Source organism: Equus quagga, chromosome 17 (genome assembly GCF_021613505.1).
Source record: "Equus quagga isolate Etosha38 chromosome 17, UCLA_HA_Equagga_1.0, whole genome shotgun sequence".
Lineage (NCBI taxonomy): Eukaryota > Metazoa > Chordata > Mammalia > Perissodactyla > Equidae > Equus > Equus quagga.
The window spans coordinates 38,704,586-38,722,145 of record NC_060283.1 but is presented as its reverse complement, the minus strand read 5'-3'; the positions used below and the strand labels follow the sequence as shown (position 1 = coordinate 38,722,145).

At 45.0% G+C, this 17,560-nt stretch overlaps 2 protein-coding genes across 4 annotated transcripts in view; both read left to right on the top strand.

Moving 5' to 3' along the window:
- The window catches only part of LOC124229284 (UDP-glucuronosyltransferase 1-6-like), a 96,605-nt gene that overhangs the window by 61,514 nt on the left and 17,531 nt on the right, over positions 1-17,560 (top strand). The gene's annotated exons all lie outside the window — the stretch shown is intronic.
- LOC124229285 (UDP-glucuronosyltransferase 1A3-like) lies at positions 8,993-17,410 on the top strand. Its single transcript, XM_046644424.1, has 2 exons — positions 8,993-9,856; positions 16,629-17,410. Exons 1-2 carry the CDS (start codon positions 8,993-8,995, stop codon positions 16,890-16,892), a joined length of 1,128 nt encoding a protein of 375 aa, XP_046500380.1. The 3' UTR covers positions 16,893-17,410.

Below are 17,560 nucleotides of genomic sequence, written 5' to 3'. Positions count from 1 at the left end.
CCCCGCCCTCTGGGATTCTCTCCGGGCCTCTGCTGGAGCCGTGAATGCTGGGCGTGGCCCCTCTGCTAATGGCAGACAGAGAGTTTTGTCTGCTGCCCGGGCGGAGCTCCGGCGCTTCCCCTCCGGGTCGCAGAACCAGCCTTTGAAAGTTCCCCCCGCCCCGGTCCTCTCCGAGATCTCCGGCAATCCCTAGACCCACGGGGCGGGCAACGGCAGCTGGGGGTCGCCCCGCCCTCTGGGATTCTCTCCGGGCCTCTCCCGGAGCCGTGAATGCTCAGCGTGGCCCCTCTGCTAACGGCAGGCAGAGAGTTTTGTCTGCTGCCCGGGCAGAGCTCCGGCGCTTCCCCTCCGGGTCGCAGAACCAGCCTTTGAAAGTTCCCCCCGCCCCGGTCCTCTCCGAGATCTCCGGCAATCCCTAGACCCACGGGGCGGGCAACGGCAGCTGGGGGTCGCCCCGCCCTCTGGGATTCTCTCCGGGCCTCTCCCGGAGCCGTGAATGCTCGGCGTGGCCCCTCTGCTAACGGCAGACAGAGAGTTTTGTCTGCTGCCCGGGCGGAGCTCCGGCGCTTCCCCTCCGGGTCGCAGAACCGGCCCTTGAAAATTCCCCCGGCCCCGGTCCTCTCCGATATCTCCGGCAATCCCTAGTCCCACGGGGCGGGCAATGGCAGCTGGGAGATCTCCGTGCCCTCCGTGTCTCTCTCTGGGACCCTCCGGGCGCCCCGAGCCCCAGGCTGGGTCTCCCCGCCAATGGCGGGGAGAGACTCTCCCCGCGGGCTCAGGTGTGCAACTCCAAAGTTTCCCTCTGCGTTTAGGAGTAATTGCAGGGGGTTTAGGTAGGGTTCTGGTCACCTGTTTCCACCGTCGCTCCTCTGTTGTGTTCTCGCTCCTGCCCTAGATGTGTGTGGATCCTCTGGGGGCGTCCGTTGGAAGAAAGCCGCTTGCGGGTACTAGGCTGCCCGTCGGGGTCGGAGAGTTTTCACCTATTTCCACATCCTCCCGGAGGAAAGTCCATCCGCCTTCCGATGTATAGTCGCGTGGGTGTCTCAGACGTCCTGAGATGCTGTCTGGATATCCTTTGTCAAGCGATAAGTGTCCAAATAATTGTAGACTCGAAGGGCGAGAGACAAAGAGGACTACTCACGGCGCCATCTTGGCTCTTCTCCTCGATGATGTTGAGGTTTTGAATGGAGACAGGGCTCGTGACATCAACAGCAGGAGATGGCTTTAGCTAGGTAATCTGGGGACAGTCACAGAATCATAGAAGGAATCTTAGAAGCTTCCAGTCCAAATCCTACAGTATCTTTTGAGAAAACAGGTGAAGTTTTGACCAAGAGGATGCAGAGCTAAGAGGATAGTCCATATCAAAATCCTTCTCCCACATCTGTGCCCTGCATTTTCCATGGGCCCTAAACTAGGGATCAGCAAATGACAGCTGGTGGACCAAATCTGCCCAGAGAGCTATTGTTATAGGCCTAGAGCTAAGGATGGTATCGTGTTTTAAACACGTGGGAATGTGAGAAACAATAACAACAAGGAACAGGTCACAGAGATGTTTGTGTCCTACTGAGCCTACGTATTTATAATCTGACTCTACAGAAAAAGTGTGTTGACCTCTGACCTAAGGAAATTGTTTCAAGATACCCTCCTGACACATGGGAAAGAGGACCCAAAGCTACTTTGGAAAATAAACACTTGAGAACTTTGGGTTTTTTTGTTTTAATATTTCCACTGTTGAAGGCCTTCAGACCACTGTGTCTTTCCCACCAGAATCCTTTTTCAATGCTTTTTTCTTCAAAGAGAAAGCCTCAGTAGGTCCCAAAGACCCTTCCCACCCTCCTTGAACACCTGCCCATTTCTTGTTGACACTTTGGACAGTTGGGAGTCATTCTGAGAGGCGGTGGGGGCTGGGGGATGAGCATAAGTGGACTGGTTCCAGGGAGCACGGGGCAGGAATAGAAAACCTGTGTGTAAGGAAAATTTAACCAAGAAGTTAATAAGGAAAAGAGTAATAGGAAACATTTGACTTAAGAAGGAAAATAATATTATTTTTGGTACCTTGGACCAAACATTCTACTTTGGCAAAAACAGTTGTTTGGTCCTATTGAGAAACCAGATGGCAGTGAATGAACTTTGTGGGCACCGTGAACCCTTCTCTGTGCTTGACTGACATTTGTATCTCAGTTGTCATCCCAATGTGACACCACAGGGAACATTGTGTACAAATGTAATTATCTCCTTGTATTTGTAATTATAAAGTGATCCAAATCAACTTCTTTTCCTCAGATAATGAAATCATTCAACACTATGAAAAAAATCTGCCCTTTGGCCTGGTGGAAATGTTCTGGCATCATATATAGGCAGTGGTTTCACAACATTGTGAATGTCCTAAATTCCACTGAATTGTTTATGTAAAAATGCTTAATTTTAGGGGCTGGTCCTGTGGCTGAGTGGTTAAAGTTCCACTCACTTTGCTTTGATGGCCTGGGTTTGAGGGTTTGGATACCGGGCGAGGACCTACTCTACTCATTAGCCATGCTGTGGTGGCATCCCACATACAAAGTCGAGGAAGATTGGCACAGATGTTAACTCAGGGAGAATCTTCCTCACAAAAATTTAGTGGGTCCAGCCAGTTTCCTCCTGGCCATGCAACCTGGACTTCAGCTTCCTCATCTGACCACGGGGCTGACAACCTCCGGCTCACCCCTCTCAGAGTTGTTTGAGGATCAAATGGGCAGCATGGGAAAGTGCTCTGTAGACTGTCAGCAGAGACTGTGACCCCATCTCTCTCTTCCCTAGACCTTAACTCAATACCGGCTGAAACTTTCTCTCTGCGAGGTGATAAAAACCGTGGGGGTTTTCTTGCAACATTCTTTGGGGAGCATTTTTCCCTGAAAACTGGATTCCAATTCCTCAGTACTAGCTCTCTTGTTCCCAAGTCTTCTCCTCTTGGTTCTAGAATCATCTAGAGAGTGGTTCTCAAACAGGGAGCAATTTTGTCCCTTGGGGGGCAACGTCTAGAGACGTTTTTGGTGTCACAATTGCGGGTTAACACTGTAATCTAGTAGAGTCCAGGGATGCTGTTACAAATCCTACAAAGCTTGAGAAATACCCAGTCACCCGCTCTCGAGGAAGAATTATCTGGCTGCAAACCTTGATAGTGTTGAAGCTGAGAAATGCTGATTTAAATAAATTGCAAGTGAGTATCAGTGACTCTACTAGCAGGGCCCCCAGCTGGGTGGTGTGGGGGCAGCAAGGATCCTTTGCCCACCCTCTGAGCTCACCTTGTCTCCCCACAGGGGTTTTGACTACCAATGTTCACTCTGGCTGCAATCTCAGCATTTATTTGTGAGCTGAGGATTGCACTCTAGGCAAGTCATGGAAATAAAACCCCAAAATGCCAGGTCGTTCTTAACAGGCATTGGGCTGTTGACTTGGCCAATGTCTATCATGCCTTCAATGGTTTGCTTCTCTTTCAATGCCCTGTGTCCATCTTTATGACTGGTTATCTTGGAGATTAACAGACATCCTGAACATTTAACAGCTCTCTTTCTGTTAATAAGTATCTAAGGAGTGGCTAAATGCTAGAATAGACAGAGTTAAAAAAAATATTCAACATGAGTCTCTGCAAAACTAGAAACTTGCTTGATCAATAATTTAGATAATTCTAGGAGAATGAGATAAAGTTTTTTCTTTTTGATCAAACCCACTTTGTTGAGCTGTAATTCACATAACAGACAATTCATTCATTTAAAGGTTACAATTCAATGGTTTTTAGTAGACTCAGACTTATGCAACCATCACCACAATCAGTTTTAGAACATTTTCAATCACCCACAAAAGAAAGCCCATGCCCATTAGAGGTCACTCTCCATCCTCCCCTTCCCCAGCCCCTGGTAACCACGCATCTGCTTTCTGTCCCTATGGATTTACCTAGTCTGGATATTTCATATAAATGGACTCATACAATATGTGTCCTTTCATGTCTGGCTGCTTTACTTAGTTTAATGTTTTCAAGGTTTATCTACATTGTGACATGTACCGGTACTTCATTCCTTTTTATGAGCAAAGAATATTCTCTTGTATGAACAGGCTACACTTTATTTATCCACTCGTCGGTTGATGGACGTTGGGTTTCCACCTTTTGCTATTGTGAATAGTGCTGCTCTCAGCATTTGTGTACAAGTTTTTGTTGGAACACTTGCTTTCAGTTCTTTTGGGTATGTACCCAGGCGTGGAATTGTCGGGTCATCTGACAAGTCTATGTCTAATTTGTTGAGGAACTGCCAAACCATTTTCCACAGAGGCTGTATCATTTTATACTCCCACCCTGATGTATGAGGGTTCCGCTTTCTCCACATATTTGCCAATGCTTATTATTCTCCATGGAAAATTTTTTTTACTGCAGCTATCTTAGTGGGTGTGAAGTGATATCTCATTGTTTTTATTTGCATTTCCCTAATGATTATTATTTTCATCATCACTTTGAGTGCTTGTTGGCCTTTCTTTATCTTTGGAGAAATATCTGTTCAAATCCTTTTTGCATTCTTTAAATTGGGGTGGTTTTTTTTGTTGTTGTTGAATTGTGAGAGTTCTTTATATATGCTAGATACAAGCACTTTATCAGATAGATGGCATATGATTTTTCTCCTCCTTTGCCCCTGTCTTCTCTGGGCCGGACCTTTGCGTGCTGCACTCTTGCTTTGAGCGCCTCCTGGCGGCTGCTTCCGTAAACTGCCTCCCACATCTGTCCTGTCCCCAGTGCTGCTGCAGCTGTGGTTCAGGCTGCCAGCTCACACACACAGCCTCCAAGTAGGATTACCTGCATCCAGGCTGACCCCTCTAACTCATTCCCTACTTCTTCGCAAGAGACGTATTTCAGGAACACGAGCCTGGCTAGGTCACACCAACTTCAGTGGCTGCCCCAGACTTCAGGATGAAACTCAGGCTCCCCAGCTTGGCACCTTATTTGGAAACACTGTCTTTCCAGAGGTAATTAAGTTAAAATGAGGTCATTACGTTGGACCCTAATTCAACATGATTGGTGTCCTAATAAAAAGGGGAAATTGGACACAGAGACAGACAGGTGCAGAAGGAAGATGATGTGAAGACACACAGGAAGAAGATGGACAAGTGACTGGAATGATGCGTCTACAAGCCAAGAAAGACCAAGGATTACTGACCAACACCAAGAACCGGAAGAGGCAAGGAGAGTCTTCAGGAGGAGTGTGGCCCTTCTGACACCTTGGTTTAGACTCTGCCCTTCCAAACTATGAGACGAGAAATTTCTGTTGTTCTCAGTCGCCTAGTTTTGGCACTTTGTTATAGCAGCCCTCGGAAGCAAATCACCCTTCTTCTCTTTCAGCCTTCTGCTTCCTCTTTTGCACCCTCCATGAATTTCCCACGTCATTTAGTCCCCTTCCGGTTGGGAAGGCTTCCTGCCATTTCCACGCCTCTGTGCAGGACAAGGTGGGGGACATCAAAGCATTGGAGAGCGAGGTCTAGGGACTTGCTGTGGCAAGCCCTTCCCCCTCCCTTATTTTAAAAGTTGGTCCAACTTCGTTGAATCTGTTACAGGAGACAATTCAAATAGGAACCACTGTCTGTGGTTTTAAGGCCCGTAGAAATCTGAGTTATGTTTTAGTACAAAGGTATATAAAATACATTAATTCAAACTACCGTGTAAAAAGGAATTTTAAAAATGAGTGGTATCTTCTCATTAAATTAAATGTTAGTGAATGGTTTTTTCCCTAAACACTTAGAACTAGTTATAGGTCTTTTAAACTGTGGCTTGTCCTCATGCAAAAAGCCATGGAAAAGGATATTGGGAAATGCATTCTTTTGGCCCCCACTTGGCAGCATAAGGATGAGCCTTGAGCTTGGAACTCTTCCTTACCAAGAGATAATAAGCCCACGCAGACTGAGCTCGGCTTTTCATCTTGTGTGGGAATACCTTGCCCTATTTCAGGCTCAAAGAATGCTCTTGTGTCTTTGTTTGAAGCATTGGCATCCTATGTCACCTGGCTGACCCTACTGTCATATCTGTCCTCCTCGGGTAGGGAATGAGGTCTTTCTAATGTGGTACAGGAGGGGGTGCATCTAGGAATATTGCCCTAATTTGGCTGGCCATCGGGAGGGACCTGCTGGCCATGGGGGACGGATGCCCACTATTGGAGCAGATCTTCTTCTGTCTCTACTCTACGTAAGGAAGGCGTCGTTCCATCTAGTGCTTGACTGCATTGCACTCTTGTTGGTGACTCTCATACCAAGATGCTGGGGGCAGAGGTGTTTGGACTTCTATTCCTGGTGGCTGGCACAGCGATGAGCTTTGCTGTCCTCCGTGCAGTTGGACTCCTTCCCCGGGATTGGTAACCAGTGACAGTTTGGTGCAGTGAGCAGGGTCACCCAGGAAACACACTGTGGCTTGATGGAAATGCAAGGGGTGCCAGCTCCCCGAGGGGTGACGGGCTGACTGAGGTGCTGGCCACTTTCTGGGGTCACTTGGAGACAAATGGGATGTAGACAATCTCCCTGTTAACTGGGAGGAGCTCATGCAGTGGGCAAGGGCTGAAGTTCAAGAGCTGGGTGCTAAGAAGAGCAGGGAAACTCTGCTGGCTCTTGGCCACCCTCACGCTCCCATGTCATCCACTGTCCCCTTCTTCCCCTTCAGTTTCCACCAGCTTTTACTTGCTCTCTAGTGCCTTCGGACTGCCTTTTTTGTTTTTAGCTTTTTGCAAAAGCTTATAATCATTATCTGTGAAAGCTCTGGTCTGACAGGAGCTACTCATCCGTTACTAGAAGCCAGAAATGCTTCTAGGTGAATTTTAAAATATTTTTTTGGTCATATTCATAATCCCAGTGAGATTTTGCTTGGCCTTGCATTAAATCTATAGCTTAATTTGGGACAAAATCAAGAGCGTTACAATGTTAAAATCTCCCCATCCAGGACATTTATTCTAGTCTTGATTTATATCTCTAATTAGAGCCAAGAAAACACCTCCACCACCACCAATCTCTTAGGTACACTGCATCTTCTTACTTCTTACTTATAATATCTTTAGAAGCTAGAATGTGGCCCTGGTATACTCTCTGACTGGCATCGTCTGTGGTTACAGCTGTACAAGTAACAGGGACTACTGAGTTCTTAGCAGAACAAAGGGATCCAACTCCAGTAACTTGCTGCCTCTGCCACTAGATGTGCTGGTGGCTGGAAACCTAAATGGCAGCTTCTCTTGCTAATGATAATAATAGCAGCTGCAGCAGCAACGACAATGTAAAGTTTCACCTTCTCAGCCACCCTGCTCCATTCGCTCTTACGCTTTTATGTACTTAATATAGGATGTGAGCAGCCTCAATCCTACACACTCAAGTAATTGTGTGTGGCTGTTTGTAGAAGTGAATGAGGGACAGAAATGGTAGGATTTAACCTGCGAGTAGAGGACAGAAACTGAGCCTTCGGGAAGACATATAGTTATGTGGCTGGGACAGAAAGAGGATCCAGAAAAAGAGAGCAGAGAAGTTGCTGTTGGAGAGGAAGGAAGAGAACCAGGACCTGGACTTACAGCCTATAAGGGGTGGCTAAACCAAATGCGCCTTGCACAGTGGCAGCTGCTGTTAAACAGGAAGTGTCTTGGTGTGCACGCATTTGCCCAGTGGTGGAATCTGTTACTAGTGTGGGTCTCTAATGGGGCTAACTTTCTTGCAAAGGGAAGCTTCAGCTTTGCCCATCATGGCAGCCTGGGTCAGGGTGTTGCTGGGGCAGAAGCCATGGATGCAGAAGTGTACCCTCAGTGAGAGAGAAAGCTGGACAGTCCAAGGAGCCCACCCACATCACATCCACAGCAAATAGGACAAGGAGATGTCAGCATCTTGCTGAACACCTATGGGAGTCACTTTTTGGAGCAGAGTTGGCCCTGTGGGCGTGTGATCCGTGTGGTCACACAGGGTCCCACTCTCAGAAGGAAGCCACAAATTATGTAGGCCATTCTGTTCTGGAGGAATCCATCCTTATGAGGATTTAGGACTATAAATCCTTGGAGAAAAGCCTGAACATAACTGCAGGCTGTAATAAAGGCATGGGTGACCGTACACTCCAGACCCGAAACAGAGGAACAGAGCACTGGAGCCTTCAGCATTCGAGAGAAGAGGCGTTCAGACGGAGCCTGACCCAAGGCCAGGTCTTGGATCCTGTCTTGTTGTGAGCAGGCCCTGGGGCGAGGTGCTCTCTGACCTCACTGTGTCATTGCGAGGGATTGTCTTGCCCATTTGTGTTTTAGAATAACAGCAATTCTCATTCCATGAGGTAGATATAGAATTCTCAACAAACTCTTGTGTCGTCTTCATGCAGTCTCAAGTTCAGGATCCCTTCAGATATTTCCATATTTGACAGCCGCTTCAAGGAGACTGTTCGCTGAACATTGCAAGAGATGTCCCGGTGCGGAAAATGAATAAAACCAGAGAGCCAGCGTCCCCCTCCCGTTTAGAGAAAGCTATCTTAGCAATGTTACATATTTCTCTGGATGTGCTCCGTGTTACCCACAAATGGGAGGAAAGAGTTTTAAGAGTTAGCCAACAAGGTCACGTCCAGCAGAGAGGTTTCAGTTGGGGACTGGGCATTGGTGACTCAGTCACAGCCCTTTAGAACATGGTTAACAGAAAAGTAGGAGGCTAACAACTGAGATGGGCATCCACAGCCTTGTTTTGGAAATCAGATAAAAAATAAGAGAGTGAACTAGAATGCTCCCTGGAGAGAGCAGCAGGGTCAGATGAGTTTTTCCAAGATAAGGAGGGCTGGTCTCTCCCTGAGTGGAAGCAGAAGGGTGTGGCCAGTGGTGAAAGTTAGGGATAGGTTTATTCTATAATAATTAACTTAAGGAGGGCAGTTGCCTTCTAATTACACGTCATTCTGCTAGGTGGCTTGATGATAAGATAAAGAGAACAAATATGGGAGGCACAGCCTGATCTGGAAAGTGGGCTGCTTCTGGCTTCAACCGAGATGGCTGTGGGACTCCGAGTTCCCCTGCTGGCGCTTGCAGGGCTGTTGCTCTTCCTGTGTGTTGGGCCCTGGGCCGAAGGCGGGAAGGTGCTGGTGGTCCCCATGGAAGGCAGCCACTGGCTTAGCATGCGGGAGGTTGTGCGGGAGCTCCACGCCAGAGGCCACCAAGTAGTGGTCCTTTCGCCAGAGGTGACTCTGCATGTCAAGAAAGAGGACTTTTTCACCATGAAAACCTACTCCGTTTCGTACACCCAGGATGAATTTGATCACCTCCTGCTGGGCCAGAGTCACACGGCATTTGAAAGAGCACATTTTCTCAAGAGACTTTGGACAAGTATGACAAATTTGCAAAAGGCTTCTTTGATCTTTCAAAAGTTTTGTGAGGAGCTGGTGTATAACAAGGACCTGATCAGCCACCTGAATGCCAGTTCCTTTGATGTGGTTCTAACTGACCCCGTTTACCCCTGCGGGGCAGTGCTGGCTGCATACCTGAAGCTTCCTGCTGTGTTTTTCTTGCGCCACATTCCATGTGACTTAGATTTTGAGAGCGCACAGTGCCCAAACCCTTCCTCATATGTTCCCAAGCTTTTAACAATGAATTCAGACCACATGACATTCCTGCAAAGGGTCAAGAATATGCTCTACCCTCTGTCTCTGAAGTACATTTGCCATGTTACTTTGGTTTCTTATGCAAGCCTGGCCTCTAAGCTTCTTCAGAGAGAGATGTCACTGGTGGATGTTTTGGGCTCTGCATCTGTGTGGCTGTTCAGAGGAGACTTTGTGTTGGACTACCCCAGGCCAATTATGCCCAACATGGTCTTCATTGGGGGCATAAACTGTGCCCACAGGAAGCCATTATCGCAGGTCAGTTTTGGTGCTTTAATCCAATCAATGTTCCAGGCGGAACACATATTTTTTGTAACTTACTCCCAGGTGCTTACTTATCCTCCAATCTTTCTAGAGATTTCTACCTCTCATTCTCCTTCTAACAATCTTCCATAAGATAAATTGTTAAAGTGCCTCAGCAGTGTAGTAAAGGTGTGCAGTGGCTATTCAGAGGACAGAGAGGCAGATGTGGAGGTCCATCATAGGACTGACAAGCAATGATGTGATTGTTTCTTTGTAAAGGCTCTGTCTGCACGGTTGTGCAATTTTCTCCAGCTGCGTGGGAGCAGAGAAATTGAGTTGTGAACTGATCCATCAGGGGGTTTTTGCTTGCAGGTGTTCTGTGGAAGGATAAAGGAACTAGCAAATTGTATTTGTTGACATGATAGTTTTTTGGTTTTGCTTTTTTTTTTGGTGAGGAAGATTGGCCCTGAGCTAACGTCCATTGCCAACCTTCTTCTTTTTGCTTGAGGAAGATTGTCCCTCAGCTAACATCTGTGCCTCTATTTTGTATGTGGGATGCTGCCACAGCATGGTTTGATGAATGGTATGTAGGTCCGCATCCAGGATCTGAACCCACGAACCCCAGGCCACCGAAGTGGAGCACGTGAACTTAACCACTATGCCACTGGGCCTGCCCCAACATGATAGTTTTTAGTGGTCCTATCTTGGAAGTGACTGAAGTAAGATCACAGGAGACCTAAATACTAAAAGGAAGCAGATATTTCAAAAAGGTTGAATAAATTAAGTGGAAGTGAGACAATGCTGTAGAGAGAAGACGAGGTCTCCATGATCAGAAAAAGAAATCAAGTCCAGCTTTTCAGAGATGGAGCTGTGTTGACAAGAAGTTTGCTGACCAGGAGTTGGTGTCTGGTATATATTGTGGGAATGTACCAGAGTTGAATTGCATGTCAGATGGGTCTTCGACTTGGGATGCTAAAGTCATCAAAGGATGTTGGAAGGGGCTAGGGAGAAAATAAAACTGAGCCTATAAACCCAGTGAAGGTAGGGACAGTGATGAAGAGATATGAGTCTAAAAGGGGCCTGGTTTGTTAGGAGGGGCTGACCACATCACCAAACCCACCCCACTCCACCCCGAGTTTCCGTGGTGGGAAACCACTGCTTTACTAATAGTTTCAGAGGCATCTTTTTTTTTTTTAATTTATTTTTTATTTTTTATTTTTTAAGGATTGGCACCTGGGCTAACAACTGTTGCCAATCTTTTTTCTTTTTTTCTTCCGCTTATTTCCCAAAACCCCCCATACATAGTTGTATATCTTAGTTGCAGGTCCTTCTAGTTGTGGGATGTGGGACGCAACATGGCCTGACGAGTGGTGCCATGTCCATGCCCAGGATCCGAACCCTGGGCTGCCGCAGCAGAGTGCACAAACTTAACCACTTGGCCACGGAGCCGGCCCCTCAGAGGCATCTTATGTTAACCCTGGATATTCGGGTTTAACTGAAATAGGACTCTTGGGAGCTGGGTTTGTTTGTTTCTCTTTTTTCGCTGAGGAGGATTTGCCTGAGCTAACATCCATTGCCGATCTTCCTCTTTTTGTATGTGAGCCACTGCCACAGCATGGCTATTGACAGACAGGTGGTATAGGCCTGCGCCCAGGAACTGAACCTAGGCCGGTGAAGTGAAGTGTGCCAAACATAATCACTAAGCCACTGGGGCTAGCCCTGGGTTTATTTCTTAATGCACTGAGTTAGCTATCTTTTTTGCCCTTTTATGTCATATTCACTTAATTTATATTAACTTCCATGACAAGAGCTTTTATAGTTTTTGTATTCTTACTTCTGTACCTCTTTTTATATTATTGCAAAGGACTCTAACTCTGTATTTCTTTGTGCTCAAACCACAAGGGATCTATTATACTTGGTTTTCTTTTTCCTTTATGCAATATATTTATTCAATTTATGAAATATATATGTATCTATTAGATTGTAAAAATTGAAAGACTGGAAGGCATTTAAAAAGCAATTCTTGCTTCTTTCTTTTAGTTTTCTATGTGGATGTATTCTCTAGAGTTAACTGCATTGGTTCAAATCCTCACTCCCATTTTTCTACCTGAATGACCCTTTAAGTCGTTCTCTTAGCACAGTGTCCTCAAGGTGCATTCATGTCATAGTATATGTCAGACTTTCCTTCCTTTTTAAGGCTAAATAATATTCCATTGTATAGATATACCACATTTTGCTTATCTGTTCATCAATTGATGGACATTTGGGTTACTTCCACCTTTTGGCTATTGTGAATAATGTTGCTATGAACATGGGTGTACAAATATTTCTTTGAGATCCTGCTTTTAATTCTTTTGGGTATATGCTTAGAAGTAGAATTGCTAGATCATATGGTAATTCTATTTTTAATTTTTTGAGGAACTGCCATACTGTTTTCCACAGTGGCTGCACTATTTTGCATTCCCACCAAGGGTGCACAAGGGTTCCAGTTTCTCCACATCCTCTCCAACACTTGTTATTTTCTGTGTTTTTGATAGTAGCCATCCTAATGGGTGTGAGGTGGCATCTCACTGTAGTTTTGATTTGCATTTCCTTAATGATTAGTGATGTTGATCATCTTTTCGTGTGCTTATTGGCCATTTGTATATCTTCTTTGGAGAAATGTCTATTCAAGTCCTTTGCCTGTCTTTGAATCAAGCTTCTTTGTTGTTGAGTTTTAGGAGTTCTCTATACACTTTGGATATTAATCCCTTATCAGATATATGATTTGCAAATGTTTTCTCTCATTCTGTGGATTACCACATTACTGTATTGCACAAATTTTCGTGAAGTCCAATTTGTCCATTTTTTTTTATTACCTGTGAATTTGGTGTGACATTCAAGAAATCATTGCAAAATCCAATGTCATGAAGCTTTGTCCTATGTTTCCTTCTAGGAGTTTTATAGTTTGAGATCTTACATTTAGGTCTTTGATCTATTTTGTGTTAATTTTTGTATGTGGTGTTAGGTAAGGGTCCTACTTCATTCTTTTGCATGTGGATATATAGTTTCCCCAGCACCATTTGTTGAAAAGATTGTCCTTTCCCCCATTGAATCGTCTTGGCACCCTTGCCAAAAACCATTTGACCATACATGTGAAGTCTCTCTCTTTACTTTCAACTTACGAAAACTTTACAGGGGCCAGCCTCACGGCTGAGTGGTTAAGTTCATGGGCTCTGCTTTGGCAGCCCAGGGTTTTGCCGGTTCAGATCCTGGGGTCAGACCTAGCACCCCTCATCAAGCCATGCTGTGGCAGCCTCCCACATAGTAGAACTAGAAGGACCTACAACTAGAATATACATCTATGTACTGGGGAGGTTTAGGGAGAAGAAGAAGAAAAAAAAAAGATTGGTGACAGATGTTAGCTCAGGGCCAATGTAAAAAAAAAACTTTATAAAAAAGTTTCCTTAAAGATTTTTACATAACATGTAAAAACCCCCTCCATTCAGATGGTTTCTATTGCTGTAAGAATTCTGTCCATTCACACAATGTATATATTCAATTTTACTCCTTCCATTTAGTGTAAGCTCATTATTTTTTACATTATTATTTCCTTTTCCCTTTTTTTGGAGGAAGATTAGCCCTGAGCTAACATCTCCTGCCAATCCTCCTCTTTTTGCTGAGGAAGACTGGCCCTGAGCTAACATATCCATGCCCATCTTCCTCTACTTTATATGTGGGATGCCTACTATGGCGTGCAGAGCAGTGCCACGTCTGCACCGGGGGTCCAAACCGGTGAACCCCAGGCCGCTGTGAAGCGGAATGTGCAAACTTAACCGCTGCGCCGCCAGGAGGGCCCCTCCTTTTCCTTTTTTTTAAACAAGTTTTTTTGTTAATTTGGGAATTTTCTGGCACTTTTCCGTTTCCATGTAAGTGCAGGATAGCACCTTCAAATCTCTGACTCTCCTGCCTCCCTCTTTTGCTGATAAGGATCCTTGTGATAACACTGAGCTCACACAGATAATCCAAGATAATCTCCCATCTCAAGATCCTTAATTTAATCATATCTGCAAAGTCCCTTTTGCCACATGAGGTAACGTATTTGTAGGTTCCAGGGGATAGGATGTGGACATCTGTTCAGTGCCATTTTTCTGCCTACCACACACGTAGGTAAGCCAAAAGTTAAACCCAGATCTTATTGAAAACTTGAAAGTTTTCCTCTATTTAAGTTATTGACGTTTTTGTCCTGGTTTCTTCTTTGGGAATATCTGTCATCCATAGATTTCTATTTTGCAAGCTCTGTTGCTATCATCTTACTCTTCAACTTTCTCTCCTCTGCTTTTCTGCTGTATTCTGGGAGAGTATCTCTGAAGAGCGTGTTTATAGCACTGATTTTACTTTCTCCCTTATCAGTTGTGAGTTTATGGCTTTCAATGTGCGTTTTTAAAAATTCACTTTTTTGCTTCCTTCAAGTTACTTATTGTGCCCCCCAAGACATGAATATACTCATTTTAACAAATAATTTTGTCTTCACAACGTTCCAAGGTAAAGAATTCCTCTGAATTTTGTCCAATATAGACACCTCGAATGAAGCGCTCTCCCTGATTTCACATAAATATTCTCATTCACTAAGTGGAAAAAAATCAAATAAGGAGCTTTCCTTAGAGAGCTCCGCTTTAACAAAGCCTATTTCTGATTGGGTATACTACAAGATGCGCGTTAATAGGAGGAAGATTTTATAAATTACTAAAAAGTCTAAAATTCAGCTGAGTGGGATAAAGATGGAGAATAGATTAGTCGAGTAAAGAGGGCAGTGACTGCTTCCCGTAGTGGGTAGTCTTACCAGATTGCTGGTAATTGAAGTTATGCTGATTGCTGGTAACTGAAATTATACTGAAAGAGTGTAAAGGAGAGAAGGAGAAGAGGAAATGAAAGGGATCTGTGTTTACTGACAAAGTAGGATGAGAAAGTAGAATTAGGGATTCCTGTAGAGGTAAGCGGTCAGGTGAATGGTTTCCCGAGATGGGAAAGGTCTCTCTCTCTGTTTGGAGACAGAAGAGTGGAACCGCAGGGGAGAAGCCTGGTCCTTTAATGGTTATTTGAAGAGAGCATTCTCTCTTCCAGATGTTTTCCCTTGTGTGAAGTAAGCTGAACTAAAAACAGCTCTGTGTGGAGCTCCAGCCAGGAGATGTGTTCTGCTCGCTATTTGGATTCTGCCGAGATCACCACAGGTCTCCAGGTCTCTTGGGGCTACCTGGAACGTGCCTCTCCCCGCCTGGTGTGTTCTGTGGGAAGGTGCTAGTGATTCCACGCAGGGGACTCGAGATGGTCATCCTTGTACCAGAGGAAATGCCTTTTTTTCCACTCTGAAAGCCCACTCAAACCTTTCTATAAAAGGAAAATTGAGATACAGGCCTCCAGCATTGTGATGTTTTTGTACCAGGACATTTTAAAAAAGAGATTTTTGGGGCCGGCCCCATGGCCAAGTGGTTAAGTTTGCGTGCTTCACTTCAGCAGCCCAGGGTTTTGCCGGTTCAGAACCTGGGTGCAGATCTAGCAGCGCTCATCAGGCCAAGCTGTGGCGGCGTCCCACACAGCACAGCCGGAAGGACCTACAACTACAGTGTACAACTGTGTACTGGGGGGATTCGGGGAGGAGGACGAGGAAAGAAAAGAAGATTGGCAACAGATGTTAGCTCAGGTGCCAGTCTTTAAAAATGACATTTTCAGTTTTGAAAATTCTTTAAATAAAATGCTTTATATTTCTGTAAAAGGGAAACTTTCCACTTAGTAGCACTAATCCAGGATATTCCCAAACTGAATACTATGTTTGTCCTGTACTATTATAATTGATCAGAGCTGTTAAAGATCCATGATCTTTAAGGGACCTTGATATGCCAGACTCTTACTGGACCCAACTGAAGACTTTCATGACCACTGAACAATGGGGACTTGTTTTAACCAGTTAAATAGATACAAATACATATTCTGTCCTATCTAGAGTGGTAATTGTCAACCTTTAATTAGCATAAGGATGCTGAAACTGTGCACCCCTTCCCTGTTGCTTCAAAACCCCTGACATCCCTTCTCCCCCTGCTGCCCTGCCCCTCCCCGCAACCATGAATGTCTTCACTGCTGTGAGTTCCCTTGCCTGGCAAGCAATTGAACTCATTTTTTATATGTTTTTCTTAAAAATTTTTATTTATTTTTTGAGGAAGATTAGCCCTGAGCTAACATCTGCTGCCAATCCTCCTCTTTTTGCTGCGGAAGAGTGACCCTGAACAAACATCCGTGCCCATCTTCCTCTACTTTATATGTGGGATGCTGCCACAGCATGGCTTGACAAGTGGTGCCACGTCCACACTGGGATCCGAACTGGCGAACCCCAGGCTGCCAAAGCAGAATGTAAGCACTTAACCGCTGTGCCACCAGGCTGGCCCAAACACATTTTTGGGAAAGCCCTGTAGTCTTATTATTCTGACACTCCTCGTACAGTCAGTGTAGAGGCAGCACTGCCCAGGTTCCTCAGTGACTATTTGATGTGGTTTAACAGACTCTGTGTGCCCCTGTGGGGTAGTGGTGGCTGACCCCTATGTTCCTGCTGTGATTGTTTGTGTGTCATTCCATGGGGATTGGACTTCAAGGGCACCAAAGAGCATCCAAACACAATCTCACATATTCCTAGTTTGTCACAGTACGCTCAGGCCACATGACCTTTCTGTAAAGAATTAAGAAGATGCTGTGTTTTCGGTCTGTCCAGTTCAGTCACCTCTCTGCTCCCGTGCCTAATGCAAACCTTTCCTTGCAGGTGACCAAGGAGGATGGCACACTTTGTGATGGAGTATCCCAAGGCAACCATGCCCAAAAAGGTTTTCTTTGGGGACATAAACTGTGCCAACAGAAAACTACCCTCTCAGATGTGTGTATGCTGCCTCACCCAATCAATATCCCAAGCTTTCCAATATTCCTGGCTTCTGTCAACCTAGTTTGTACTGAGATACATCCTGCATATGGCAAGGGGATAGTTCTGTGCAGCTTACAGAACTGCTTTTCACATTTCCGTCAATCATAGTTGTAGAACCAAGTTTGGTACAGGCTAGCAGCTGGCATTGGGCTTTTGACTCATCACTACATTTTTTTTTTTTATTGCTTAAGTCAAGGACTTGAATACAGTCCTAACGATGCTATTAACCCACCATGTAACTGGGAGGAATTCACTTAAGTATTTTGCCCAAGCCATTGGAGGGAACGTGTTCCTGCTAACACTGACCTCAGTCCATTGTAATTGATTTCAGACTTCTGACTTCCAGATATTTAAGAGAATAAATGTGAATTGTTTTAAGCTACCAAGTTCCTGGTAACTTATTACAGCAGCCAGAGGTAACTAATACACCCACTCATGCCAGGTTTACCCGCTTTTAAAAAGCCTAGGCTTAACATTATATTTAAACGGTCAATTTTTACTACATCACCAGCATTTACACGGAACTAAAAACCATCTTTAATTTAAGCCAGAGATACTATTAATATATCTATATCTTCTACCACCCCACGCTAAAAAATGAAGTAAAATGATTTATCCTGGCAATGTTAACCTCAGAGCAAACCACTTGGCTTACATTCAAACAAAATGGGAAGGCAAGATTTCCGGTGCTGTGGTGAACATTTTTTTCTACTACTGTGGAGTACTCACTGCCTGCCTTGGGGTTACGTTTAATAAATAGCAAAATGCATCCAGAT

What these genes read in the sequence shown, in the direction of transcription:
- LOC124229285 (XM_046644424.1), top strand. Translation starts at nt 8,993, where the DNA reads ATGGCTGTGGGACTCCGAGTTCCCCTGCTGGCGCTTGCAGGGCTGTTG. An exon ending in ACAGGAAGCCATTATCGCAG is followed by an intron (nt 9,857 to 16,628) that starts GTCAGTTTTGGT and finishes CTTTCCTTGCAG; the next exon opens with GTGACCAAGGAGGATGGCAC.